Source organism: Heterodontus francisci, chromosome 13 (assembly GCF_036365525.1).
Source record: "Heterodontus francisci isolate sHetFra1 chromosome 13, sHetFra1.hap1, whole genome shotgun sequence".
Classification (NCBI taxonomy): Eukaryota; Metazoa; Chordata; class Chondrichthyes; order Heterodontiformes; family Heterodontidae; genus Heterodontus; species Heterodontus francisci.
In genome coordinates, this window is record NC_090383.1 from 12703856 (window position 1) to 12731487 (window position 27632).

At 41.5% G+C, this 27632-nt stretch overlaps 1 protein-coding gene across 1 annotated transcript in view; it reads left to right on the plus strand.

The window, feature by feature from the left end:
* Positions 1-16354, plus strand: part of napbb (N-ethylmaleimide-sensitive factor attachment protein, beta b) — a 32249-nt gene extending 15895 nt beyond the window's left edge. The window contains exons 4-11 of the mRNA XM_068044376.1: positions 1643-1689; positions 1847-1924; positions 3575-3630; positions 3727-3811; positions 5466-5570; positions 7916-7984; positions 9201-9251; positions 12232-16354. Of these exons, the coding sequence (XP_067900477.1) occupies positions 1643-1689; positions 1847-1924; positions 3575-3630; positions 3727-3811; positions 5466-5570; positions 7916-7984; positions 9201-9251; positions 12232-12330 (590 nt within the window). The 3' untranslated portion in view covers positions 12331-16354. The remainder of the gene's footprint in view (positions 1-1642; positions 1690-1846; positions 1925-3574; positions 3631-3726; positions 3812-5465; positions 5571-7915; positions 7985-9200; positions 9252-12231) is intronic.
* The last annotated feature ends 11278 nt before the right edge of the window (positions 16355-27632 follow it).

Consider the following 27632-nt stretch of genomic DNA (forward strand, 5'->3'; position numbering starts at 1 on the left):
TCCTGAGGGGAGGGATCTGGCTTTGCAGTCAGCACATCGCTGATCGTTCAGAATGAGAAATCACAGCAACGAGGCGCACACCTTATTCTCTAGCTGAGTTGGTTAGAAGCTCAATCATGTTGCATCACCATTCACACAGCTCTCCAATTGAGGATAACACCAGACCCTTGATTTTTGCAAGAGTGAGGAAAAGTGGGGTGGAATTGGCTCATGATACAGGTTCACCTGCGGCAGACGTTCAGAGGACCTGCTGTGTTGAATTTTGCAGTGACGGCCTTCCTTTTTAATTTAAATCGGCTGCTGACTTGTGAAATCTTGCCCCTGCAAACTTAGTGTTTGGCTGGGGGACGTTGTCTTCAGAGACTGTAGCTTTCTATTTTAATAAGAGAAGTTGTAGCAGTGGGGGAATAATAGTGAAATGTTCGGAAGGGACATGTGGGCAGCACTGTTCCCTTGAATGCGGAAGGGTCGGCAGTTCTGCTGCAGGAAGATGCACCAAATGAAGGTGGTCCTGTTTGTCGCTGAAGGCCACCTGGTGCCAGCTGCATGGAAGGAGGTCCTTGAGTGAACTACTGCAGTCCCCCAGGTCCCTTGTACCTGGCTACAAATGTGGAAGGAGTGGGTTGATATCAGGAGAAAGACAAAGGTAAGCATCCTCCTCATTTTTGTACACGTTTCTTGGGCTCATCCATAATGGTAAATTGGGAACTCTGGCATCCTCTGGTACCATTTAAAATGTTACGCAGAGTTCTTGCCCTTTTATACACTGTCTTTCTCTTGCTGAAGGAAGGTGGTGTATGTGGAATTAAATGCACTGGATTCCAGCCTGAGTCCTGAACTGCCACTAAGGCAGTGAGTGGGGGCTAGCAGCCATGGATGCACAAATTAGCTTGCGTCCCTCCAACAGGCACTCTGTCCACATCCGGTGTTTCATCTCTTTCCAAAAAATCTGGGAACTGTGGCAACTGGTGGAGCAATTAAAATCAGGGACCCTCAAGAGGGCCAGAATCAGAGAAGCGCAGATATCTCCGAGGGTTGTAGGGCTGGGGGAGATTTCAGAGACAAGGAGGCAGCGAGCTCATGGAGGGAACTGAAAACAAGGAAGAGAATTTTAAAATTGAGGCATTGCTTAACTGGGAGCCAATGCAGGTCAGTGAGCACAGGGGTGCTGAGTGAACAGGATTTGGAGTGAGTTCAGACACAGGGCAGCAGAACTTCGAATGACGCCAAGATTACAGAGGGTAGAATGTGGGAGGCCAGCCAGGAATGCATCGGACAAGTCCAGTCTAGAGGTAACAAAGGCATGGAGGAAGCAAGCCTATACAAAACTATAGTTTCCCTTTTTAAGGAAGTTCAGTTGCCTTGTTGGTGGTAGAAAAACTAATATTGTGATCCTTTTGACAATGACAATGATGTGTCAGATGTGTCCACATAATTTACCAGGTTTTGCAGATTATTTATTTGCAGTCTAATTGACCTGCATATACCTAAGTAATGATTCTGATTCATTGATACTGTTGTGGGACCCCTTAGTAGGTCCCTGTGATTTTATAAACTGAAATAATTTAGATAAGGTCTACCAATTGAACCGTGTAATGCTGGACATTTCGTTTCTGAAGTAGCCTTTGTTGTTTCTCCACAGAGGCCATCAACTGTTTAAATGCCGCTATTGACATATACACAGACATGGTAAGCTTCATTAAAATAACTGAGATTCATTAAAATCATTGTGACCTCGGAAGTAGATTAATGTAGCTGTACCCTGCAGAGTAGCAGATGATTTTATCATAAATTTATTTGAATGCACAAGTAACGTCTGACCAGATTCTTTGCTTTTATTCTACAGGGAAGATTTACAATTGCAGCGAAACACCACATTACAATTGCAGAAATTTATGAATCTGAACTGGTAGACATTGAAAAGGTATTGTGTCAGATTGAGTCTTTAAACACAAAGTGCTGTTCAATATAACTTTGTGAAGTGTGAAAACATTTTAGTGCCCATTTTGGTACCCAGGTGGCTGTGCGAGCTTTTCAGCGGGATCTATCTGAGCTCCATTTCCCCAGATCCTTTCGTAATTTTCCTTATTCAATTCTTATCCATTTTCCTTTTAAATGGTGTTGTATTTTCTGTCTTAAATGCCACTTGTGGTTAAGTTTTGCACATTTTAACAAACCTCTGTGCGGGGGGTAAAAACCTCTTCCAACCTCCTCCTTTATTCTTCTCATGATTATTTTGAGTGAAAACCTCTTTTGTTACTGATTTATGAAGCCTAATTTATGCACCTTGTGGTTATAACTTAACCCTTTTTTTTTTAGCCTTAGTATCATTCTGGCGAATCTTTGCTGCACCCCTTCCAAGGCCAGTATATTTTTCCTGAGGTATGGAGCCCAGAACTGCTAGTGTGTTGTGAAAAAAATTCACCTCATTTCTTGTCTAGTTCCTTTGCCAATAATTTTAAACCAGTGACCTCCGGTTACTGACCCGATTGCCAGTTTCCACATACTTGCTCCATCAACATTTTGAGCACATCTGTTAGGCCACCCCTTCTCCTTCTCTGCTCTAAGGAGAACTATCCCAGCTTCTACAATATCTCCACATAACTGAAGTCCCTTATCCCTGCTATCATCCTGGTAAATCTCCTCCATGACCTGTTCAAGCCTTGACGTCCTTCCTAAGGTGTAGTGTACGCAGTGCTCTAGCTGAAGCCCAGCCAGAGATTTGTTGAGGTTTAGAATGATTTCCTTGTTTTTGTATTCAATGGTGCTATTTACAAAGCCAAGTGTCTCATATGCTTTCTTAACTGCCTTCCCAACTTGCCCTGCCAGCTTCAAAGATTAGTGAATTATCCCGACTCCCTGTTTCCTACCTCCTAACCAATTCCTTACCCATGTCTTCAATTCCATGTACTTCCATTTTTCCTGACAGTGTCTTGTGTGGAACATTATCACATGCCTTTTGGAAGTCCATATAGATAGCATCCAGAGACACTCCTTTATCTTCCTCATCAGTGACTGCCTCAAAAAATTCAACTTGGTCAGTTAGACATTACTTATCCTTTCCAAGGCCATACTGGCGCTCTCTGATCGGTTCATATTTTTCCAAGTACTCTTGTTACTCTTCCTAATAAAAGGTTCTAATAACAGCCCCAACAACAGATGTTAGACTAATAGGTCTATAATTTCCTGGTTTATCTCTCTTGAATAATGGAGTGTCATTGGCAATCTTCTAAGCCAATTTCGAATGTTGTCTGTTGTTTATAGCCCTAACATTAATCTTTGGAACAACAAATTGAATTAAAAATTATAAAAGTTACGACTGATGGTGTATGACAAAATAAGCACAATAACGTTTCAGTAGTGATGGGCATATATAATTTTGACTAAATAAACCTCTACCTGTTCTGTGGGTTGGAGGAACAACCTATCTGAGATTGATGGTGAAAATGAGATTAATGTCCTTTTTTATAGTAATGCATGAGTTTCCTTTGGCAGAGAGGTCTTCTGAATCTGATAAAGACTGCAAAGAGTGGAACTGTGAATTTTAAACTTTGTTACATGTTTTAATTCCCAGGCTGTTGCTCACTATGAACAAGCTGCAGATTACTATAAAGGAGAAGAATCAAACAGGTATTTTAACAATATATACCTGCAATGAATAAATACATCATATTGTTATTAACATTGCAGTAAGAAGCACCACTGATTTGGCTGTTCTTGTTTCAGTTCTGCTTACAAGTGTCTGCTGAAAGTGGCTGCATATGCAGCACAGTTAGAGCAGTATCAGAAGGCAATAGAAATCTATGAGCAGGTCAGTTACAATAAGCAACTCATTTTCTTCTGTGTTTGTTCCACCTCTTCCCCCACATTTATATAATCCTAATATTTTCTGTATCTCTTCCCTCCATGTAGTTCGTAAGGCAGGGTGGGAGGGGCATCATGGCCATACAGGGGACTTGCTACATTTAAGGGTCTTTTCAACATTATAACCCTGGTTTATTTCCATTCTCTTATCTTGGATCACTCTCATGGAGTCCTAGCTCTTCCAACTTTTTGAAAGAGTCTTCTCCCAGCCTTAAGATCTAGTTAAGTTTTTTGGCATCCTGATGAGAACAGAGCAAACTCGGATAATTGCTTTTAGGTACTGGAATATCATCTTCTACAAGATCCCACTTCCAGGTGTCAAAAGTGGCACAGCCTCACTACAGACCTTGTCCTCAAATTTAAAATATTAAATGAATTTTTTAAACAAGGGAATCTAACTGATATAATATAATTTTATATTAATAGTGTCTTTTGTCGAACTCGGGTAAACGAAATAGTAATAAAATAATGGGGACTAATTCAGTGTGTTAATAGTGTATAAACAGTGCAGGGAATAGTTCTAAACTGGAAAATTGTGTAAAATGGCTGTTGACTCCCTATTTCCCATTTACACTATTGCTCAAACCAAGATCGACCCATTGTATCAGGATTGTGACTGCTGCCAAATCATTAGGTAAAAGTAGATAATTTTTGTACTTGAGTCTTATCTATTTGAGTTGGAATGAAACTTAGTCCTCAGCAGTAAAAGACCAGCATGTAACTGACTAATATTTAGTTCTCCTGAAAGAATACATTAAAGACACCAATTCAGAAATGGCCAAAAGAGTTGGGTGAGAAATGCTATTTTATGGAATGTCATTTTCATCCTGTCCCATCACCAATATGTAAATGAAGCTCTTGGGAACCAAATGCCCATGGAAGCAACTGATATGTGGCCTATACCCAATGCTGGAAAAATGACAAGTTGTCTGGGTCCCTCTTATGAGGAATGATACAATAAGTGACCGCTCATGCATAGACTTTAAACATATCCCCAGTCGAGAGAAGGCAAGGAAATGGTAATGCATTACGCCTTGCCCCCTGCACTACAAGCAACAGTGACCAAACCGAACTATATGGTCCTAGGCAAGGTAAGAAGCTCCTAAACCCTCTGTCCAGATCCTCCCTTTACCACAAACATTACTATCATCAACAAAACAATCTTTAACATTAATATCCAATTATGTCAAGACACTTGTGTTCCTGCAAATGCTTGATACAGTTGCACCAGTATGTTGACCAATGTAAAATTCTGTTGCATGGAAATCTTTTGCTATATTAAAATATTTTGACTGAACTGCATCAAACTGACCTTGACGAAATCTTTTTTAAAAAAAAAAAATGTCAGCAACATAACTCTCAAAGTATTGCTGTTCGGTTCTGTTTTAAACTTCTTGGCACAGAATTTCGAATGTGGTGGGTCTCCTGACTATTTTCCGACATTGGTAGTATTTTGGGGAAAATCTTCATTTACACCATTTCTCCAGGATTTCTGCCAAAGTTATGTTGGATGAGTAGGAAGGCCTCCATGGAAATTTTGTTTTTTTTATATATGCTTCTTATGTCTAGCCAAGTGTATTGGAGTGCTTTTTGTCCTTCAGGTTGGGACCAATACCATGGACAACCCATTGCTGAAATATAGTGCAAAGGAATATTTCTTCAAAGCAGCATTGTGCCATTTTATTGTTGATGAGCTGAATGCTAAGGTGGGTGCAGTTTCATTCTTAAATATCAGTCCTTGGAGGACTGGGTGCACACTGGAATTTGGCTTAGAATCAAGCTCTGACTGGTGAGATGAAAGTTTATTTCTGCTGGTTGCAAAGTCCCCAAATGAAATTAATTTGAACAGTCCAAACTCAATTTCTCAAGGGCCACAGAATTAAGCTCCCTGATTATCGATCGTACTCGGCGAGAGCAGTAAAATGGTTGGTTAGACGAATGAAAATGCCACACTGCTGTAGCAAGTGTAGTAATTCTGGAGATGAGTTTACAGCACACCTTTTGGGTTATAATAGATTAACTTTGCCTTTGCACACTACTAACATCCTCATGGTGGCTACAAAAATAAATCAAAACATTTTGGAATATTAGTCACTGGTGGGTGAAAGATGACCTTTGCAGTGACAGCCATGTTTCGAAATATTAGCCTAGATTTTCTAACTGGCATTATTTGGGTTATTGGCAGCATTAAGGAAATGTTGTTTGGAAAATCTAGGCTATTGTATTTAAGGGAACTGCCTTTTAGATGAGCGAGTAATGATACTGCATCTGAAGTGGTGTTGGTAGAGGTGAGTAACAGACTAGTCTCTGATTGATTTACCTTTCAGTGTTGCAGAAGTTTTGGCAGAAAATATAGATGGTGATTGCTCTATAGAATGTGCAGAGTGCAAGTCTTCCTGGAACTAGGGCAGAGAGTTTGGAACTTGGGCTGAGATGTAACCACATACAGAAAATTGAGGTGGATGGGACAGGGAGCGATGATTTGTAGTGGAGGAAAGAGGGAGTTATAATCTGTGCCAAAATTAAAATTGGGAGTAGAACACATAATCCTTCATTTTCCCCCCCCCCCCCCCCCCTGTTCCCAGTGGTTACATCTTGGGGAAAGGCAGAGAGAGAATAATGGTCTGGATTTTGCTGTACATTAATGGCGAGGTTGTCAGCACTCTCATTATTACTGAATAAGACTGACAGAAACTCTTGGTGTATGCACATGCACAGTTGAGCGTGGAAATCTGGAAGTTAGTGTCAGTGATACCATCCTTCTGCGCAGGATGTGTTGTTGCAATCTTCACCAGTGGAAACTGGACAGAAATCAATGTCTGCTGTGAAATTGGGCTATTTACCACTATTCTTGCTCTCTGAAGACAGATAGAAAAATTGAACTTTTAGAATCAAGAGTAAATGTAGTTTTAACAGTGTAATAAGTGACAACCTCTTTGGCCCTGTAAATTTTATTTTACAAATGTGGAATCTCATCCCCTCAGAAGAAAATTTTATGTTGAAGATTTAAAAAAAAACAAAACACTTTTTCTTTAATGGGGAGACCACGACTCAGCGCTCCGGACCCCTGTTTCAATTCCACGGCAAGTAGGCTATTAACTGCCCGCTGTCGGGGACACTGCCCCTTTAAGGGAAGAGCTGCTAGCCAATTGGAAGGCTGGCAGCTCTGCAATACTGGCAGTGCCACTGGGAGGCCCTGCAGTACCGAGGACTTCAGAGACCACCAGAGAGGCGAGTGGGGTCAGTCGCCGGAGTCATTCAGGCATGCCCCAGCGACTTGGTGGGGCGGGCCCTGGACTGCTCCCAGAAAGAGGGACCACCCCCCAAGTCCACTAGGAGGTCGTCAGGTTTTACCCTTCATCCTTCATTAAATTGATGTGGAGGTAGGAAGAGACCCTTAAGTGGCCATTAATTGGCCACTTATGGGCCTCAATTGACCTGAGGCGGGAAGGCCGTCCTCTGCTTTCTCTGGACTAAATTGGAAGGCGACAGGCACTCCGCTCCCTGCCTGCCCATGCAGTTGTATGGAGCCCCGCCTCTGTTCCCATTCCTAGCAGGCACATAGGGAGCCCTGTCTCTCTCTGAGGATTCATCAATCTGATTGGTTGAGAAGCCTCTCTGCTGCTTCCCTTGCTCACTGATGCAACAGATCCCCTTTGAGGGCACTGAATTCAAACAGACTCTGGATGAGAGGAAGTGCCCGCTAAATGTCTGCGGGCAACTGTACACAAGGTGAACGCTGAAAGCTATTCCTTCCTCGCTCACAACAAAATCCAGGCCATTCTAGCATCAATGTATTGTTTCCGTGTGTTTGTAAGGGAATGTAACTTATGGAAGTGTCATCAGAATGGAGGCAGTAGATATTCACTATGGCGATGCTACCATTACTGTGTAAAGGAATATCTTGCTGAACCAAACTGCTTCTTATGAAGGCAAGTATTATTTAGAAAAACTGATTCATGTAAAAAATAACTTAAATGTTTTTTCCCTCAATTTTGATTTTTCATTTTTAGTAAGTATATCATGAAAGTAAATTATTGTTTGATCACAGCTTGCTCTGGAGAAGTATGAAGAAATGTTTCCAGCATTTTCAGATTCACGGGAATGCAAACTTTTAAAGGTAATGCTTAAGAATCATTGCACTGCTGGTCTGTCAATAAAAGAAAGGTGTGCAGTCTGGTAAGATGAATAGATATAGCAAAACTTTTTTCTAAAAGTTACACTTTTTCAAGTAACTAAATTCTGGCAGGAGTAGAAAACTCCTAAAAGGAATTGAGAAATCTAATCATTGGCCATCGATACCTGTTCAGACTATGAGCATGAATCTCTAGAATACTTTCCTTATTAAAAGGTGAATTTCCTCACCAATTTAAAAATGTAAAATTCCTCATTATTCTCAACCTCTTAACTGAAATAAAGAACTGAAGATTAATTGTAGAAATAGAAATATATCAAGCTTGCTAATCCTTGAAATGGTGCAAAAAGCTTATATTCACAACAAAACACATAATTTGCATGTGATAATAGAAATAGCTGCTACAGTACATTGCTTGCTGCTATCCATCATTCTTTTTATATCATGCTCCTTTCCTCATAACATCTCTCAAAAGCCACAATTCTTCACTAAAATAAGTTCTGAATTAAAAGTCTTAACATTGTAACTCACATCCCAGTGTAATAGAATAAATTAGATTATACAGTAAAATAGAATGCGTGGCAGTGATGGGGACTTGAGTTGTGGTCTTGGGCAGTACCAAGAACACAGGGACCATTGGCATGACCCAAGGTCAGGATCGGAATACCTACTGTTGTTGCTGTCTGTGATGGTAAATCCAGGGAAGATTCTCCAAGGTTCAGGGAAAGGCTCAATCCCAATAAGGATTGAAAAATGTTTCAAGAATAAACGGGAATAAATATTCAAATCATCAACAAAAAGTGGCAGAATTAAAAAATACCTGTTAAGATCTATACTCAGAATAGAGACATAGTCACTGGGGTATGTATTCTTTCCCCTCACTACAGTTTTTTTTTGGCATGGGGTATCTCCTACTCTCCAAATCCCAGAAATGCCCCAGATATTCCCCTCAAATCCTTTTCGTGCCTTTGTCTTTACGTCTGCGTGGTCGCTTCATTTATCACGGCTGGTGTGACAATAGTTGGATAATAGCCTGCTTGTGCACTCACATCTGCATTTATATCGACTGTTTTTCCTTTTCGTTTCCTGTGTTACAACAGCGACTGCACTTTAAAAGGTATTTCAGTGGCTGTAACGTGCTGTGAGACATCCGGTGGTCATGAAAGGCGCTATATAAATGCAAGTCTTTTTCGTTTTATAGAAATTGCTTGAAGCTCATGAGGAACAAAATGGTGAAGCTTACACTGAAGCAGTAAGTACTGACCAGTTGTGAAAAGTTCCCACATTTAATTAATGTTTCAGGTTCTCCAGGTATGTTTAAAGTAAAATGTGTTTCATACATTGTGATGTGAGCGTTTAGGTTTGTTCTATTTATTGAAGAGTTCAAGAATTGTTGACCTAATGCAAAAGAAAGGATGGTGTGCGAAATTCATTTTCTCTCAGATACGATTTGGCTGCTGCATTGCATTTCTGTTGAGAAACTTCAACTCCTGCAGAGCTCATCTCGTAGGACAGAAGCAAGATTGAAAAGCAACGGTAAAATAGAGCAGTACTGATCAGGTGATAGCTAACTGGATTTGTAAGCCTGTAAGTAGTTGGAGTGAGGAAAGTAAGGAATTCCACAGTTTGGGGAATGAATAAGTTAGAGCAGGAGTTGCTGCAATATGGGCAAGTGGGAGATCATGGGAGTTACCATAGGAGTTATCATAGGCTTTAGGAGGGACAACATAGGAAAGTTCAAAAGCACCTACCATAGCAGCATCAATTCGAATAGAGAGCAAAAAGAAAGGTGCTACTAAAGTTAAAACGTGTCAACAGGAGTTTAGAAGAATCTCTGATTAAATTAGATTTTGTCGGAAATTGGTGTCGAACCACCTTATTTTTTTCACTGCCACCCCTTTTTTATTAAAATCTGTCTAGCTTTTAAGCTCAGTGGCAATCGTTTCTTGTACTATTGAGAACGATGAGAGTTTGAAACAAGGTGGATAACTCGGCATGTTTATTCAGTGAGTAGCCGAGCCATGAAGACCTCTGTTTGTTTGATCCGCAACCTTGTGCTGACTTATTCAATCCCAGCTGGGTCAGCAGCAGTGTTACAGGCCCCCTAAGGTTAGGCAGAGAAAAATTGGCCAAGGCCCCTGTTCCTGATTGATTGTTATCCAGTGACTTTTACCCTTTAGAAGGGAACACCAGCACCTGCACCAAGTTCAAAATCATGAGGGGTCTGGACAGAGTAAGAAAATGTTCCCGTTGGCAAAAGGATCCAGAACCAGAGGGCACCGATTTAAGGTGATTGGCAAAAGAAGCAACAGCGGCATGAGGGAAAAACATTTTTGTACAGTGAGTGGTTAGGGTCTGGAATGCACTGCCTGAGTGCTGCAGGCAGATTCAATGGAAGCCTTCAAAAGAGAACTGGATAATTATCTGATGAGAAAGTTGTTTGCAGGGCTACGGGGAAAAGACAGCAGAGTGGGATTAGGTGAGTTGCTCTTGGGGAGAGTCGACACGGACACGATAGGCTCAAAGGCCACCTTGTGCTGTAACCATTCTATGATTCTAAATTCCCCTCCAAGTCGCTCACCATCCTGACTTGGAATTATTTTGCTCTTCCTTCACTGTCGCTGGGTCAAAATCCTGGAACTCCCTTCCTAACAGCACTGTGGGGACTCACATGGACTACAGCGGTTCAAGTAGGCAGCTCACCACCACCTTCTCGGGGGCAATTAGGGATGGGCAATAAATGCTGGCATAGCCAGCGACGCCCACATCCCATGAATGAATAAATAAAAAAATTAGGGATGATTAACAAATGCTGGCCTTGCCAGTGACGTTCACATTCCATAAGGAACAAAAAAAAAGCCAGCATTCATGGTTAAGTTTTGCATGAGTGATGGTTACTTGGCCCCAGTACTGGCAGGCTTGCGTGTATCCCAGCTTGATGCCAATGTCTTCAGAAGTGAAGAAAAATTGAAAAGGGGTGGATTTTAATTTTCTTTGGGCATCTGGACGGAAACCACACTGGCGAGGCCTCATTCATCATTCCGCCAGCCGATTTCCTGTCTGGAATAGACCAGGGGTGGGAGAGAAGTGGTTGCTGGTCTGCGGACAATCAGGCCGCCTGCTGGCATACTCTTAATTGTGGGGAAGGGGCCTCTGGAGCCGCCTTGCGTTGAGGAGTCTGTGGCAAAGGATGCATAAGCTTTCGTTGTATGACCCAGAACAGCACCCCTGTTCCTCCTGGCCTCGCAAAAGAAAGTAAATTAACTTCCCTTGAATAGACTCTTCTGCTTCCCATCGTCTTCTGGTAGGTTTTCCTCTGGCAGGCAAGCCACAGCAGCCTCCTCACTCAGGCTTGAGATAACATTACCAAGCTCAGACTACAATTTTATCGGGCCCTAATCTGCATATTTAAGGAACCCCCCCCCCCATCAGTTTTGGGTGAGCAGCTTGGCCAGCTGTCCAGCAAAGCTGGTAAAAATCAGAAATGATGGATTCCTGGCAGGTAAAACACCTGGTGGATTTTAACTACTTAACCATCTGGTTTCATTTTTTATTATTCATTCATGGGATGTGGGCATTGCTGGCTCAACTAGCATTTATTGTCTATCCCTAATTTCCCTTGAACCTGTGGCTTGCTACACCATCTTGGAAGGGAATTAAGATTCAACCACATTGCTGTGGATTTGGACTCGCGTGTAGTCCAGACCAGGTAAGGCCTGCAGATTTCCTTCCCGAAAGGACATTAGTGAACCAGATAGATTTTTACAACTTTCATGGTCACCATTAGACTAGCTTTCAATTCAAACTTTTATTAATTGAATTCAAATTTCACCTCCTGCCGTGGTGGGATTCGAACCCATGTTCCCAGAGCACTAACCTGGGCCTCTGGGCTACTAGTCCAGTGATATTACCACTATGCTACCGCCTCCCTCCTCTGCTGAATGGTTAGGGTTAAAATCTACCCCAGTGTAATACTTTTAATTGGATTAATATATTCTTATTGAAATGAAAACATTCAACTCCCTGCATCCTTGAATGAATTTGTGCTGTATTTAATGTGGTACCAATTAAATTATGAATTAAAGAAAAGTTTTTTGACAGCCCAGTTGGTAGCTACTTAGGTATTTCTAGATGATTTTTTTTTTTAAGCAGATGACATTTCCTCATAAAATGATGTGTATATGAAATAGTCCTGTAAATTGAATGGGCTTTATTTTTCTCTCATCCTGTAGGTGAAAGAATTTGATTCCATATCACGACTGGACCAGTGGCTGACGACAATGTTGCTGCGCATCAAAAAGTCCATTCACGGTGAAGGAGACCTCAAATGAAAGTTTTGCAGACGTTGAGGCATCTTGCCAAAATTGTGACATGCTATTGTGTGTACTGGGTTGTGACAAACATGGATATACCTGTTTCAATGTTAATAGTACAGTTTTGTTTCCTTTGTGTAACCCGCCAGATTAACGCACCATTCAACCATGTTGTTGTGCCCATTCTGCGGACTAATGTCCAATTTGGGAACTGATCCCAGCCATAAGCATCGCAGCACTATGAAGGGCATGGTTAAGACACTTTAACATTTTTGCTTGAAAACCATTCTGAATGCTAGTGAAATTTCCTGTTTTGTGCTAGTAAATGTCTATCGGGTAGTGACTACATGCTACAGCAAAGGATTGTTTGAATACAATTTCTGATGTCCTTGTACACTGAACAGTTCTATAGTTCATTGTGCGAGTTCATCAAATGGTACATCGCTAATATAAAAAAAAAAGTTGACTCTATAGTGATACAAAATGTTACAGTTAGATAATTTAATCTGCACCTTTTCCTTCTGTACGCAGCTACTAAAGAGTTATTTTGGGAGTTGATTTTAAAAAAAAAAAATAACCAGTTGCCAGGATTTATAGATGACTATAATGAGGCAAAGGAAAAGGTCAGTAGGTCTTTTTTTTCCATTTTGCATTTTAAAAAAAGCTTTCTGTTAGTCATACCAATTAGTGTTAAGAATTGAATGGTGTACAAACTGGTTAGTTATATCTGATTTTTAGAATGGTTTAAGAATGTATTAAAACACAATTATTTCTAAACTGTAAATACTTCATCTTAAGATAGCTGAAGTAGGATTTTTAAAAATTGGCATTTTTTTAAACCACATTCTACTCTTAAGTATTTTTTTAACCTTAGAATGCTCATGGACATGATGGAAAAGGCTTGTTTCAAACTGGTTATGTAATATAGTGGCAGCCAGCAGGTATTTCTGTTAACAAGGCATAGTTGATAATGTGGAACCTTTTCCAATTTACAAAACGCCCGAATGGGTTGTAACTATGTGAATGTTCTGCATAATGTTTTATATAAAAGGAAGATTGTTTTTGTAAATCCAGAATTGAATATTTTGTGAAAGGCTTCTGCAGGTTTTTTTCCCCACATGTGTTTGTGTACGTATCAAAATTTATAACAGCCTAAATGTGTATCTTGGATCTCATCTGATTAGTTGTGCTGCTGTGTGTTGTACATGGGTGCAAGTTCGTCATGGACCCAGTGTTAGCCTGGGCAGGTGTTCAGCTGTAAACTATTATTGTTGGGAGCACCTTTGCAAAACTTCTTGTAAGGTAAAGCTGCCTAAAACAAATGATTGATTTGGTCACTGTGTGAAACATCTAGCTATGTTTACACTCCAGACATCGGAAAGATACTGTAATGATGTTCAGGTCTGGTTATTACATTGAAAACAATTGATGAAAAAGATGATTCCAATGATCAAATATTACCTCCCACATATAGATTTAATTAAGCAGTATTATCCTTAATGCTTTCAAGACTTTGTAAATAAATGCCATTTTACCATGGGCAAGTATAGTTAAGCTGAACGAATAATGAGGATAGGATCCAGAGCATGGTGTGGGAGAAGGAGATACAAATCCTTTCAAATGTCTTGGCTCCATGAAGTATACTTCATAAAAATAGATACATTCCATCCCTGTATGCAATCTTTAAAATCTGAGCACTTTGCGTATTAGAATAGGGTACATGTTCCCATGTGTGTTTCGTAAGGTATCCTACAGAAGCTGGCCGGTGACGCTCAGTAGTACAGCTGTTTTCTGTGGTTGTGATGTACACATTTTAAACAAAAACATGACTGCATTTAATGTGACAAATAGCATTTTGTTTTCCTTGTTTGTGATGGTCGTCGGATTTGACCTTGAACTAAAACCTTTAATCCATTGACTTGCTTTAGGACTTTATACTTGTTTCTTCATTCTAATTTACTTGATTCACTTTGCATGAATAGATGTTTTATGTTTCAAAATAATTTGCAAAATTTAAATGCTCTGTACTGACTTATGAACTCCGTACCGGTGTTGCTGTGTATTTTCAGTTATTACAGTTTCTGTATATTCACTACTTTCAGAATAAAAGTTGCAGTCCTTTATAGTAAGAGGTTTTAGTGCTAATAGAGACTGATTGCCCTCCAATGCTTACTAGTGCTTATCCAAATCTGTTTAGTTATATTTGGTGATTGTGTTTTGTGTTATTTTGTCTTGATGTTTTGAAAACTGATGTAAAAAAAAAATGGAATCCTCATTATAGATTGAATTAAAGTTATTTATTTTTGACTTATGGAGAAAAAAATAGAAACTAAAGGCTATAAAAGTTTAGTTAGTTCGTACAATTTGTACCTGCAAGTCATTTGGGATTGTGCTTTAAATGCAAAAGCAAAAACATGAGCTACAATGGTGCTGTGAAAAATAATTCCTAATATCAGAATAAATGCTGGGATCTCCATTCAGATTGTTGCAAAGGCCCAATTTACCATGTGTGGAAACCTTCATTTAAAGTAATTCTTCAAACATTTAATTACAAATGTTGATGAAACTTCCTTTTTATAGTATCATGAGGCATTCTATAATGGTAGATTTTGATTCTTAACTTTAATTGCAGCTTTAATTTAATGCACAATTATTTGTGCTAGGTAAGCTTTATATACACAAGACAATAATTAAGAAAATACTTTGGGAATCCAATGGAGAAACCCTATAGGTGCTGCAAATGTCAATAGTGTGTCATCCAGTGAGTTGCAACCTGTTACACATGCAGTAATCAGGATGAAGTAATTTAAATGTCTTCTCTTGCATTCCTGAAGTATGTCTATTCAGTACTATTGAAAAATGGCTAGAAATTGTTTTATTGGAGGTTTTAGCAAATGACTTTCAAATTAATAAAGCTTCAGCACTTGTTTTGGAGAAATTGTTTAGACATTGGGTCAGATGTTGTTTTGAGTTGACTTGAAGCACGATGACCCACAGTTGTCAGGAATGTTTTTCTTCCCCTAACGGTAGGGATTGAGAAATCCGTTCTCCTCCCCCACCCTTTCAAATACATCTGTAGCTACAATTTTTTTTTTATAAATCTAATGCCATTTGTTCTGGTGGGAACGAAAAAATGTTACAGCAATTTCTATACAGCTGATGTCTCTTTCAAGCTCTGGCTCAGTAATTGGCAATAACATGGGTGCAAGAATAGGACTCATCACTAAGAACGTAATGTTGTAATTCTTGACATTGACGTCTGTAAGAATATAAATATGTTCATAATGGATGACTGTTTCATTTTAATTGGTGATCCCAAAGCTCTTTCTTCAAATAGTTGAAAAATTGTGACAACTGTGGGTGTGATAACTTTAAAGCCATGGAGACTTTAGAATGTAGGGGTGAAATTCCTTCTGTTTTTCCAGTGAAAAAAGGAATTCTGATGGGAAGAACTTCTCCTCCTCTCCACCCCCCCCCCCCCCCCCCCCCACCCCCCCCCCCCACCCCCTGTCCAGTTTTAAGGACTGGCTGCAGTATACTGGTGATTAGAGGCTAGCTAAGGTCATTTAATGCCTCTTCTCTCCCCCCCCCCCGACCCTCCCCATTTAAAATGAAGTCCTCTGTATCCGCAAAACTGTGCATTTTATTTCTGTCACATAACCAGGGAGTTTTTGGAAAAAATTCCACTGAATTTTTCTTCAGTATTTCACCCAGCATAGTAGTATTTGTAATGGTGTAGAGCTATTGCCACCTTGTTTGGGTTGTATGCCTGTTCCAATATGTTGTGTTTAGGTGTTATGAAGTGTTGTCCCAGTGTAATTATTTACATATAGCATGTTATGTCTTCATAGGTATTAACGAATCCGTGACATTGTGTGTATTAGGAACTGTTTAATATCTAATGCATCAAGACAATCTAGTCTGTGTGGTGTTTTGTCAGATTTGCAGAACTGTGAAGACCGATGATTCTGAAAGTTGGTCTGTTACTGAAACACAAAAAAACCTAATTCCTCCATTAAAATAAAATATCCTATTATCAAAACTGTGTTTCTCAAAATTTCTTTCCTGTATATCAAATGTATTATAGGTTCCATCCTTGCTCCCCTCCTCTTCCTCATTTATCTGCTACTCTCTCAATGTTATCATCCAGAAGAACAGGGTCAGCTTCCACATGTTAGCTGGTAACACCCAGCATTACTTCTGTACCACCTCCATTGTTCCCAGTCTGTTGCTGCACTTTCCTACTGCTTGCATACATGAACCAAAATTTCCCCTCTCTCAAAGTTTGCAAAATTGCACATTGTTCAGTTCCTGCCAGCAAATAAATACCTCTGGTTTTGATTCCATCAACCTGCCTGGCTACCATCTGATTGTTTCTCTGACACCAGTTTGATTCTTGCTCTGCCATCAGAGCAATCTTTTTGCAGAATTCCCACTATAAATCAGTTCATCTCGTCGTCCCCCAATTTCAAAAGCCCACTACAAGCCGTCTTCGGCCATACTTTTGGCTCCTTTTCTTGTTCTTCCATTATCCTTTCTCTGTATCTTCTTGTACTTTGTACAATGTTTTGAAATGTATTTCTGTGCACAGAGAGTAGTACAGAAATATTATTGTACACAAATCTCAAAGCTGCACTATTTATGAATCTAATGCCAGGGGTCAGAGATATGTGTTAGTGTATTGGTGCAGCAGATTTGAGTTCTCACCACCACCACCCCCCAACCTGAATATCTAAACCTGGCAACACAAGAACAAGAGGAAAAACATATGCAATCCGTGTTGTTGCTATCATCACTTCTGTGGAAACCATTGGCCATGAAGTTGTGTACCTATCATAACCTCTGCATCACCAACTCGTTCTTTCATGCTAAACTCTGTCACCAGGTTTCATGGAGACACCCAAGATCACGTCGTTGGCACGAGCTGGACCTCATCATAACAAGGTGAGCCTCTATAAACCGTGTCCAAATCACACGCAGCTTCCACAGTGCGGACTGCGATACCGACCACTCCCTAATGTTTAGCAAAGTTAGACTCAAACCAAAGAAGCTACATCACTCCAAGCAGAAGGGCTGCCCGCGCATCAACACTAACAGAATTTCTTATCCACAGCTGTTACATAAGTTTGTCAATTCACTTGAAAAAGCCCTTCAAAACACTTGTGCAGGGGATGCAGAGACACTATCTTCTTCTTTGGCCTCCTTATCTCGAGAGACAATGGATAAGCGCCTGGAGGTGGTCAGTGGTTTGTGAAGCAGCGCCTGGAGTGGCTATAAAGGCCAATTCTAGAGTGACCGGCTCTTCCACAGATGCTGCAAAGAAATTTGTTTGTTGGGGCTGTTACACAGTTGCCTCTCCCCTTGCGCCTCTGTCTTTCTTCCTGCCAACTACTAAGTCTCTTCGACTTGCCACACTTTAGCCCCGCCTTTATGCCTGCCCGCCAGCTCTGGCGGTTGCTGGCCACTGACTCCCACGACTTGTGATCAATGTCACAGGATTTCATGTCGCATTTGCAGACGTCTTTATAACGGAGACATGGACGGCCGGTGGGTCTGATACCAGTGGCGAGTTCACTGTACAATGTGTCTTTGGGGATCCTGCCATCTTCCATGCGGCTCACATGGCCAAGCCATCTCAAGCGCCGCTGACTCAGTAGTGTGTATAAGCTGGGGATGATGGCCGCCTCGAGGACTTCTGTGTTGGAGATACGGTCCTGCCACCTAATGCCAGGTATTCTCCGGAGGCAGCGAAGATGGAATGAATTGAGACGTCGCTCTTGGCTGACATACGTTGTCCAGGCCTCGCTGCCATAGAGCAAGGTACTGAGGATACAGGCCTGATACACTCGGACTTTTGTGTTCTGTGTCAGTGCGCCATTTTCCCACACTCTCTTGGCCAGTCTGGACATAGCAGTGGAAGCCTTTCCCATGCGCTTGTTGATTTCTGCATCTAGAGACAGGTTACTGGTGATAGTTGAGCCTAGGAAGGTGAACTCTTGAACCACTTCCAGAGCGTGGTCGCCAATATTGATGGATGGAGCATTTCTGATGTCCTGCCCCATGATGTTCGTTTTCTTGAGGCTGATGGTTAGGCCAAATTTATTGCAGGCAGCCACAAACCTGTCGATGAGACTCTGCAGGCACTCTTCAGTGTGAGATGTCAAAGCAGCATCGTCAGCAAAGAGGAGTTCCCTGATGAGGACTTTCCGTACTTTGGACTTCGCTCTTACACGGGCAAGGTTGAACAACCTGTCCCCTGATCTTGTGTGGAGGAAAATTCCTTCTTCAGAGGACTTGAACGCATGTGAAAGCAGCAGGGAGAAGAAAATCCCAAAAAGTGTGGGTGTGAGAACACAGCCCTGTTTCACACCACTCAGGATAGGAAAGGGCTCTGATGAGGAGCCACCATGTTGAATTGTGCCAACTGTGTAACAGCCCCGACAACCAATTTTATCTGCAGCACCTATGGAAGAGTCTGTCACTCTAGAATTGGCCTTTATAGCCACTCCAGGTGCTGCTTCACAAACCACTGACCACCTCTAGGTGCTTACCCATTGTCTCTCGAGACAAGGAGGCCAGAGAAGAAGATTGGCCAGCAAAGTGGGATATAAAAATAACAGTTGAAAACAGTGCCGTCCCAATAATTTTTTTTATATGCAGGGGAAGAAAACTTTTTGTTTGTTCTATCAACATAACATGATTTAGTTACACAATGCAGGTTAAATGCACCAAACAAATACTCTTAAGAACAATGCCTGTCTCGCACCTTGGTTCTGGATCTCCCACATAGGTCATAGGAAACCTCTCTTCAGAGCCATGTAGCTCTGAAAGATGAAGAATTGCTTGGATGTGTATCTTGAAGGCAACAAACTAAACTTGCTTTGGGACATTTGCCATTGAAGAGAGATGAGAAACTGGAGTATTGATGCCACTCCTTCGTCAAAGAACTAAAGCATGATAAAATGAATGCTGTGCACGATTATGGAGCAGTGGAGGGTGAAAACAATGGTGGCCGTCATGCTGCTGTAATCTTCCGCTGCCGGAATGATCTTCTGGCCCCCTGCGCCACGGAGCCCGTAATCGGAAACTTGGTCAAACCCTGGCCCAAGAGTGCATATTGGAAATTTGTGCAAAGAGGCCTGCAGGATTTTCTCTCCATTGATTTCTAAATGCAGGGAAATTCCTTCAAGGTCCGCTAACCTTTCCACTGTTATGGTGACCTGTATACTATCACCTGCTCATTTAGCAGGATATCAATTTTCAACAGGATAAAATCTGGTCCTGCAGTTCTTGCTACTTTTGGAACAGGTTGACAGGAGAGTTCCTATCAGGGACAGTAAGAGGTTAGGGTACTTAGGTTTCTGACAACAATATGATATTATCCAAATCTGATTGGTCCAATTCTTTGCTGTTCTTAACACATATGATTCTATGGTTCAGAAGGAATGGGAATTAGAATACTGAAATAGGAATATGTAAAACGGGAATGTAACCCTTTAACTCTGATTCAGTTTAATGGGAACACACTTGAGAAACAGCAGTACACATAAACGAGCCATTATACAACCACTTAGGCAGTGTAAGAATCGATTCCTTCCCGGTAACAATTCTAAATGGATACATGAAAGACAAATTTTCAAATTTCGACCTTGGAGAAGTGCCTCGTCGGTTCGTAATTCTAAGCTCCTTGCCCAGATTGGACGTTGGGCTTCTGCAGGACTTGCTACCTGTGGGGAATAGTGCTAACTAGACGGCTACGTCTGCTGCTGGGCCCAAAAGTTTAAAAAAAAGTTTGATAAATAAGATCACCATTTTAGCAGGCGTGTTTGTGGAATTGTTGCAGCAAAAACCTGATCTGTCCAGCTTTCTGACATGCTGCTCGAAGGGTCTAGAGCAGCATGATAATTTTGATAGTAGCACAGGTCTAGTTGTATCCATGTTCTGCTGCTTGTAGCTGTCTCAGAATTGTCAGGAGTTCGGGTTGGAAATGGTATCCTAGGTCGTCTGGGAACACCCTTGCAATTTTTTATTTGCTGTAAAATATTTCTAGAATGATAACCTTAAACTGAAAGAGTCATGACTGCAACCTGGGAGGCATTATACCTGTAAGATCTTATTTTGATAGCTGAAGATGAATGCACTTTGATGGAGTGAAAGCCCTTGTGATTCATAAAGGCCACAGAAATGTACGCAGCCCTGTAGGAATACATGGGTGCTATCAAAGAAATCCTGGAGTTTGGGTAAATTCTTTCATCTGAAAAAATTGTACAGCCCTTTCATTTTTCTACCGTTTACCCATGGGCAGAAAAAAATTGAAAATTTGTTCTCTGCATCAGCCACCTGCTTGCTCCATCTGTGGTAGTTTGGAATAAGTTGGATACATAAAAGGGACCGAGGTGACTTTTACAATCACTGGGCCATCGCTATTGTAGAGGGCAGACAAGAAGTCAGATTCTGGGAGACAACGCAGTCTCACTTGCTGTCGAGTGAATCCACCCTGTGATGTCAGCTTTATTCGAATGCTCCAAAGTGTGCCTCTGCCTAAGGGTGCTCCTGGATATTCCATCACCCCCTGTTTATTCTTTCCTTTCTCCAATTCATACAAAAATAGAGGACTGCCCTTTAGAAGGATCACTTTCAAAATGCAGCTTCTAAATATGTGGCAGCAAAACCCTTGGTCAGAACTACTAAAAGTAACTTGATTAAAGTAAAAAAAAAAACAAACACAAAGCTAATTGACACCAGTCATGGGTGAACACAGTACAGTGCATCTTCAGCAAGAACCATAGGAAATTACACATGTACTAATGTAAACATCATCAAAATAGGTTTACATTTTAAAATAAGGTCTTGCTGGTTTTCAAGACGAGCTACTTAGGTCCACCTTAAGGCCTGACCAAAGGTTTATGCAGAGAAAAACAGGGTGAGAACTTGACCTAAATGTCCATTAATGTACTTAAAAAAGTAAGTAGGAGAGCGAAGAGGGGATATGAAAAAAATATTGGCGGGAAAGATAAAAGGAAAATCCTAAGGTGCTTTATAAGTATATTAAGGGCAAGAGGATAACCAGGGAAAGAGTAGGGCCCATTAGGGACCAAAGTGGCAATCTGTGTGTGTGGAGCCAGAGGACATAGGTGAGGTTTTAAATGATTACTTTTCATCTGCGTTCACTATGGAGAAGGACGATGTAGGTGTAGAGATCAGGGAGGGGGATTGTGATATACTTGAACATATTAGCATTGAAAGGGAGGAAGTATTAGCTGTTTTAGCGGGCTTAAGATTGGATAGATCCCCAGGCCCAGATGAGATATATCTCAGGCTGTTATGTGAGGCAAGGGAGGAGATAGCAGGGGCTCTGACAAAATTTCAAATCCTCTTTGGCCACAGGAGAGGTACGAGAGGATTGGAGGACAGTGAATGTGGTACCATTATTCAAGAAGGGTAGCAGGAATAAACCAGGTAATTACAGGCCTGTGAGTCTAACATCAGTGGTTGGGAAACTATTGCAAAAAATTCTGAGGGACAGGATTAATCTCCACTTGGAGAGGCAGGGATTAATCAGGGATAGTCAGCATGGCTTAGTCAGGGGGAAGATCACATCTAAGTAACTTGATTGAATTTTTCGAGGTGGTGACTAGATGTGTTGATGAGGGTAAAGCAGTTGATGTAGTCTACATGGACTTCAGTAAGGCTTTTGATAAGGTCCCGCACAGGAGATTGGTTAAGAAGGTATGGGATCTAGGGCAATTTGGCAAATTGGATCCAAAATTGGCTTCGTGGCAGGAGGCAGAGGGTGATGGTCGAGGATTGTTTTTGCGAGTGGAAGCCTGTGACCGGTGATGTACCACAGGGATCGGTGCTGGGACCCTTGCTGTTTGTAGCGTACATTAATGATCTAGATGTGAATATAGGCGGTATGATCAGTAAGTTCACAGATGACACGAAAATTGGTGGTGTCGTAAATAGTGAAGAGGAAAGCCTTAGATTACAGGACGATATAGATGGGCTGGTAAGATGGGCAGAACAGTGGCAAATGGAATTTAATCCTGAGAAGTGTGAGGTGATGCATTTTGGGAGGACTAACAAGGCAAGGGAATATACAATGGATGGTAGGACCCTAGGAAGTACAGAGGGTCAGAGGGATCTTGGTGTACTTTTCCATAGATCACTGAAGGCAGCAGCACAGGTAGATAAGGTGGTTAGGAAGGCATATGGGATACTTGCCTTTATTAGCCGAGGCATAGAATATAAGAGAAGGGAGGTTATGATGGAGCTGTATAAAACGCTAGTTAGGCCGTAGCTGGAGTACTGTGTACAGTTCTGGGCACCACACTAGAGGAAGGATGTGATTGCACTGGAGAGGGTGCAGAGGAGATTCACCAGGATGTTGCCTGGGCTGGAGCATTTCATATATGAAGAAAGACTGGAGAGGCTAGGGTTGTTTTCCTTAGAGCAGAGAAGGCTGAGGGGGAACCTGATTGAGGTATACAAAATTATGAGGGGCATTGATAGGTTAGATAGGAAGAAATTGTTTCCCTTAGCAGAGGGATCAATAACCAGGGGGCATAGATTTAAGGTAAGGGGAAAGAGGTTTAGAAGGGATTTGAAGAAAATTTTTTTCACTGAGGGTGATTGGAATCTGGAACACACTGCCTGAAGGGGTGGTAGAGGCAGGAACCCTCACAACATTTAAGAACTTTGACTATAAACTTCACTTAATGGTTGGGACTGTGAAATTGACCGACTCAACTTTTCTCTACTGGTGGATTCTGTAATACCGGCAAACTTTCAGTTTCTCTGTGACTCGCACTTTCATTCTGATTTTCTCTTTTGGGACTGTAGGAACTTGGACTATAGGAGGTTTTTCATGCTCACCCTTTGTTAGATTTCCTCTTCCAAGCAAATGATCTACATGACAGCAATGTAGTCTCTCTCCATCCTTCACTGGATATGTGAATGCATCTAGTCTTTTTACAGCAACTCCAAACACATACTTCTCCTTATCGCCTTGGTGGTTTCCCATCATGACCTTTCTGACCACCACTGACCTCTCTAAGTTTCATGCCTTGAGTATCATGACTCATTTTCACTGTCTTGCTTTTCTCTTATTTTGCTATTGACATCAGTCTTAAACAAACTAAACCTTGTTGTAGGGGGGTGTTTAAACACTAACTCATAAGGTGAACAACCTGTTGTAAGCTGTGGGGTTATTCGGTCACTGAGAATAGATAATTGTCCAGCCTGTGTTGAAGAAAAACATGGAAATTACTGCCCAGCTTGTTACCTAGTAGATACTTCTGCAAAGACCTCTTCACAATTTGTTTACTTTCTGCAACACCATTCGATGCTGGGTGATATGGTGATATTAGAGTACGTTTGACTCCATTCTTACTCAGAAATATTTCAAACACTTCTGACATAAACTGTGGACCATTATCTGACACCAACACTTCTGGTAACCCATAAATTACAAACCAACTTCTCAAAACCTCAATAGTTTTGGCACTTGTGCTGTTGGGCATAGACTCAACATTTATCCACTTGCTATAGGTATCGACCAAAACAAAACATTCTGCCTTCCGCTTCAAAGGAATTGACATGTATTCATTCCCACGGTTTTCTTGTATTTGGCCATGGAATGAAAGAAACCTTAGTTGGATCATTTCTCATTCCGAGACACATTTCATAACTTTTCACCAACTCTTCAATATCTCTATCTACCTTTGGATTCCAAAAATAGCTTCTTTCTACTACTTTCATATGGACTATCCCTGTGTGCTCTTGATGAAATTCTTCTAACAATCTCTCTCTAAACCTTGGCAGTATAATGAATCAAACTCCATAGGAGACAGCCTTGATCTACACTCAGTTCATTTCTACCTGTGAAATACTCGTGCAATTTCTCATCATCACACTCTTTAGACCAGCCATTCATAACATAATTGAGTACTTTACTGAGCACCACATCCTTGCTAGTTTCTTCAGAAATTTCTCTGTCAGGCATTGGCATATCATTTGTATATGTAAAGTAATTCACAGGTAACTCATTTGCTAAAAGGAATCAGTCTTCAATATCAGATGTATCCTTAATGATCCCTACTGTAAATAACTTGGCCCAGTTTAAACATATTTTCTTAAGCCAATTTCTTCCTATCAGGGAGACTTTGTCCCCTCCTACCTCTACCAATGGCAAGCAATAGGATGCATCATTGTGTTCCACCCTAACACTAACTTCACCGAATACTGTTATTGGAATAACTAGTCAGTTTCACATCAGTTTTGCATAAGGAAATGTGACTTAGGGACTTTTTGTACACTCCTTCTGAGATAACAGAAACTGCTGCAGCTGTATCAATGATGAAAGTAAGGTATGAATCTCTGACTGTCATTTTACTGTGGGTGCTGGAATTGTATCTCCAACCCTTTTTCTCTCAACTTCCATTTGCTGTTTTTCTTGCTGTCTGACTGAGTTTAGCTCTTGATCTTCCTGCTTGATAACATTAACTTCTGTTTCCATATCTATCATGTTTACATTAAAGGACTTCAAGGCTCCTGAACTAGCTTTAGGTCTACCATGACCTCCACCTGGTGCATTGCTGCAGCCTGGAGCTTTACCGCGACCCGGAGCATAACTATTTCCTCTACTCCTGCATGCCATCTGGAAATGACCGACTTTCCCACTTTGACTGGAAATGCAAGCATTTAGATAGTTGGTGGCTACCATGGCAATGGTAGCATCTAAATTTCTGACTCTGAGTCTGTGAACTTGACTGCTGTGGCCTGGTTCCCACTGAATTCCAGTGGACCTCCCCTGCTGGCTCAGTAAAAGAACTTCCTTGCAATCTGCAATTACCTTTTCCTGCCAATTCCATGGCTGCGGCCTCATCACAAGCCTCCTTCCATGTCAGCTTATTGCCTTTACTCAAAAGCTCGGCCTGTATTTTACTATTCTTTAGACCTTCAACGAACGTGTCCCGAAGGTTGACTTCTCAGTTTGCACCATTACCACAGTGATGAGAAAGTTTCTTTAATTCAAGAAGATAATCTGAAGTAGACTCACTTGGCAACTGCTTCCTTCCACGCACAGAATGCAACTCAGTGCAATTTCATTCTTAGTCATGCCATATTATAAGTCCAGAATATCATTAATTTCAGTATGGTCCAAAGTACCGGGGTCTCACGGGCAACATCGGTTAGACACCACCTCAGGCTCCCTCATGGTGAGGAAACCATTCACTTTATTCTCATCCTCTATTTTATTAGTTTGCAGCCAAATGTGCAACCTTCGTTCATGATTACACCAGTCCTCTTTGTTAGGGTTGAGTTCCCCCATTGTCCCAAAATGCATCTTCAGTGCCCTTTTTTCAATTACATACAGTGCTGCAGACACTCCCAGAGCAAATTTCAAATTGCCCCAACTTCCTCAAAATCGACTTTGGGAGTTCCAAAAAATGTCACAATGTTCTTCAGACTGTAATCTCTCAAATGAATGTAATAAAAAATCTAATTCCATCCTTTTCACTAACTTTTTGTTGTGTATTCACTAAACAATTCTAAAATGAGTCTTACTGTCGGCAGTCACTGTTGAGCTTTTATGTATACTTCTGCAACAGAGAGGGCAGCATACAAACATTTAGCTATCACAATACAGTACACTGTGGGATTGCAGTCACATATAGGCCAGACCAGGTAAGGACAGCAGATTTCCTTCCCCAAAGGACATTAGTAAACCAGTTGGGTTTTTATAACCAGCTGGTAGTTTCATGGTTACCAGTCTGAGACTAGTTTTTTATACCAAACTTATTTAGTTAACTGAATTGAAATTCTCCAGCTGCCATGGTAGGATTTGAACTCCTGTCTCCAGATCATTAGTCCAGGCCTCTGGATTACTAGTTCAGTAACATAATCACTATGCTGCCATACCCCTATATTTATTTTTTTATTTGGGTCTGGAGGCAGGAATTGTGCAGCAAATTTCCAATTCTGTAGCTAATGGAAAAAATATGGATGAGATTATTGGAAAATTGTGGAAGAATGTAGCAGGTATTTTCTCTAAATGCTTGTGAAGAAATTGTGGATATGTATTCTTCTTCTTTGGCCTCCTTGTCTCGAGAGACAATGGGTAAGCACCTGGAGGTGGTCAGTGGTTTGTGCAGCAGTGCCTGGAGTGGGTATAAAGGCCAATTCTAGAGTGAGACACTCTTCCACAGGTGCTGCAGATAAAATTGGTTGTCGGGGCTGTTACACAGTTGGTTCTCTCCTTGCGCTTCTGTCTTTTTTCCTGCCAACTGCTAAGTCTCTTCGACTCGCCACGCTTTAGCCCCGCCTTTATGGTTGCTCTGGTGAACGCTGGCAACTGACTCCCACAACTTGTGATAAATGTCACAGGACTTCATGTTGCGTTTGCAGACGTCTTTAAAGCGGAGCCATGGACGGCCGGTGGGTCTGGTACCAGTGACGAGCTCGCAGTACAATGTGTCCTTGGGGATCCTGCCATCTTCCATGTGGCTCACATGGCCAAGCCATCTCAGTCGCCGCTGGCTTAGTAGGGTGTATATGCTGGGGATGTTGGCCACCTCGAGGACTTCTGTGTTGGTAGTACGGTCCTGCCACCTGATGCCAAGGATTCTCCAGAGGCAGCGAAGATGGAATGAATTGAGACATCGCTCTTGGCTGACTTACGCTGTCCAGGCCTTGCTGCCGTAGAGCAAGGTACTGAGGACACAGGCTTGATACACTTGGACTTTTGTGTTCTGCATCAGGGTACCATTTTCCCACACTCTCTTGGCCAGTCTGGACATAGCAGAGGAAGCCTTTCCCATGCACTTGTTTAATTCTGCATCGAGAGACAGGTTACTAGTGATAGTTGAGCCTTGGTAGGTGAACTCTTGAACCACTTGGAGAGTGTGGTCGCCGATATTGATAGATGGGGCATTTCTGACGTCCTGTCCCATGATGTTCATTTTCTTGAGGCTGATGGTTAGGCCAAATTCATCGCAGGCAGCCGCAAACCTGTCGATGTGTCTCTGCAGACACTTTTCAGTGCGAAATGTTAGAGCAGCATCGTCAGCAAAGAGGAGTTCCCTGATGAGGACTTTCCCGTACTTTGGTCTTCGCTTTTAGACGGGCAAGGTTGAACAACCTGCCACCTGATCTTGTGTGGAGGAAAATTCCTTCTTCTGAGGACTTAAATGCATGTGAGAGCAGCAAGGAGAAGAAGATCCCAAACAGTGTAGGTGCAAGAACACAGCCCTGTTTCACACCGCTCAGAATTGGAAAGGGGTCTGATGAGGCACCGCTATGCTGAATTGTGCCTTTCA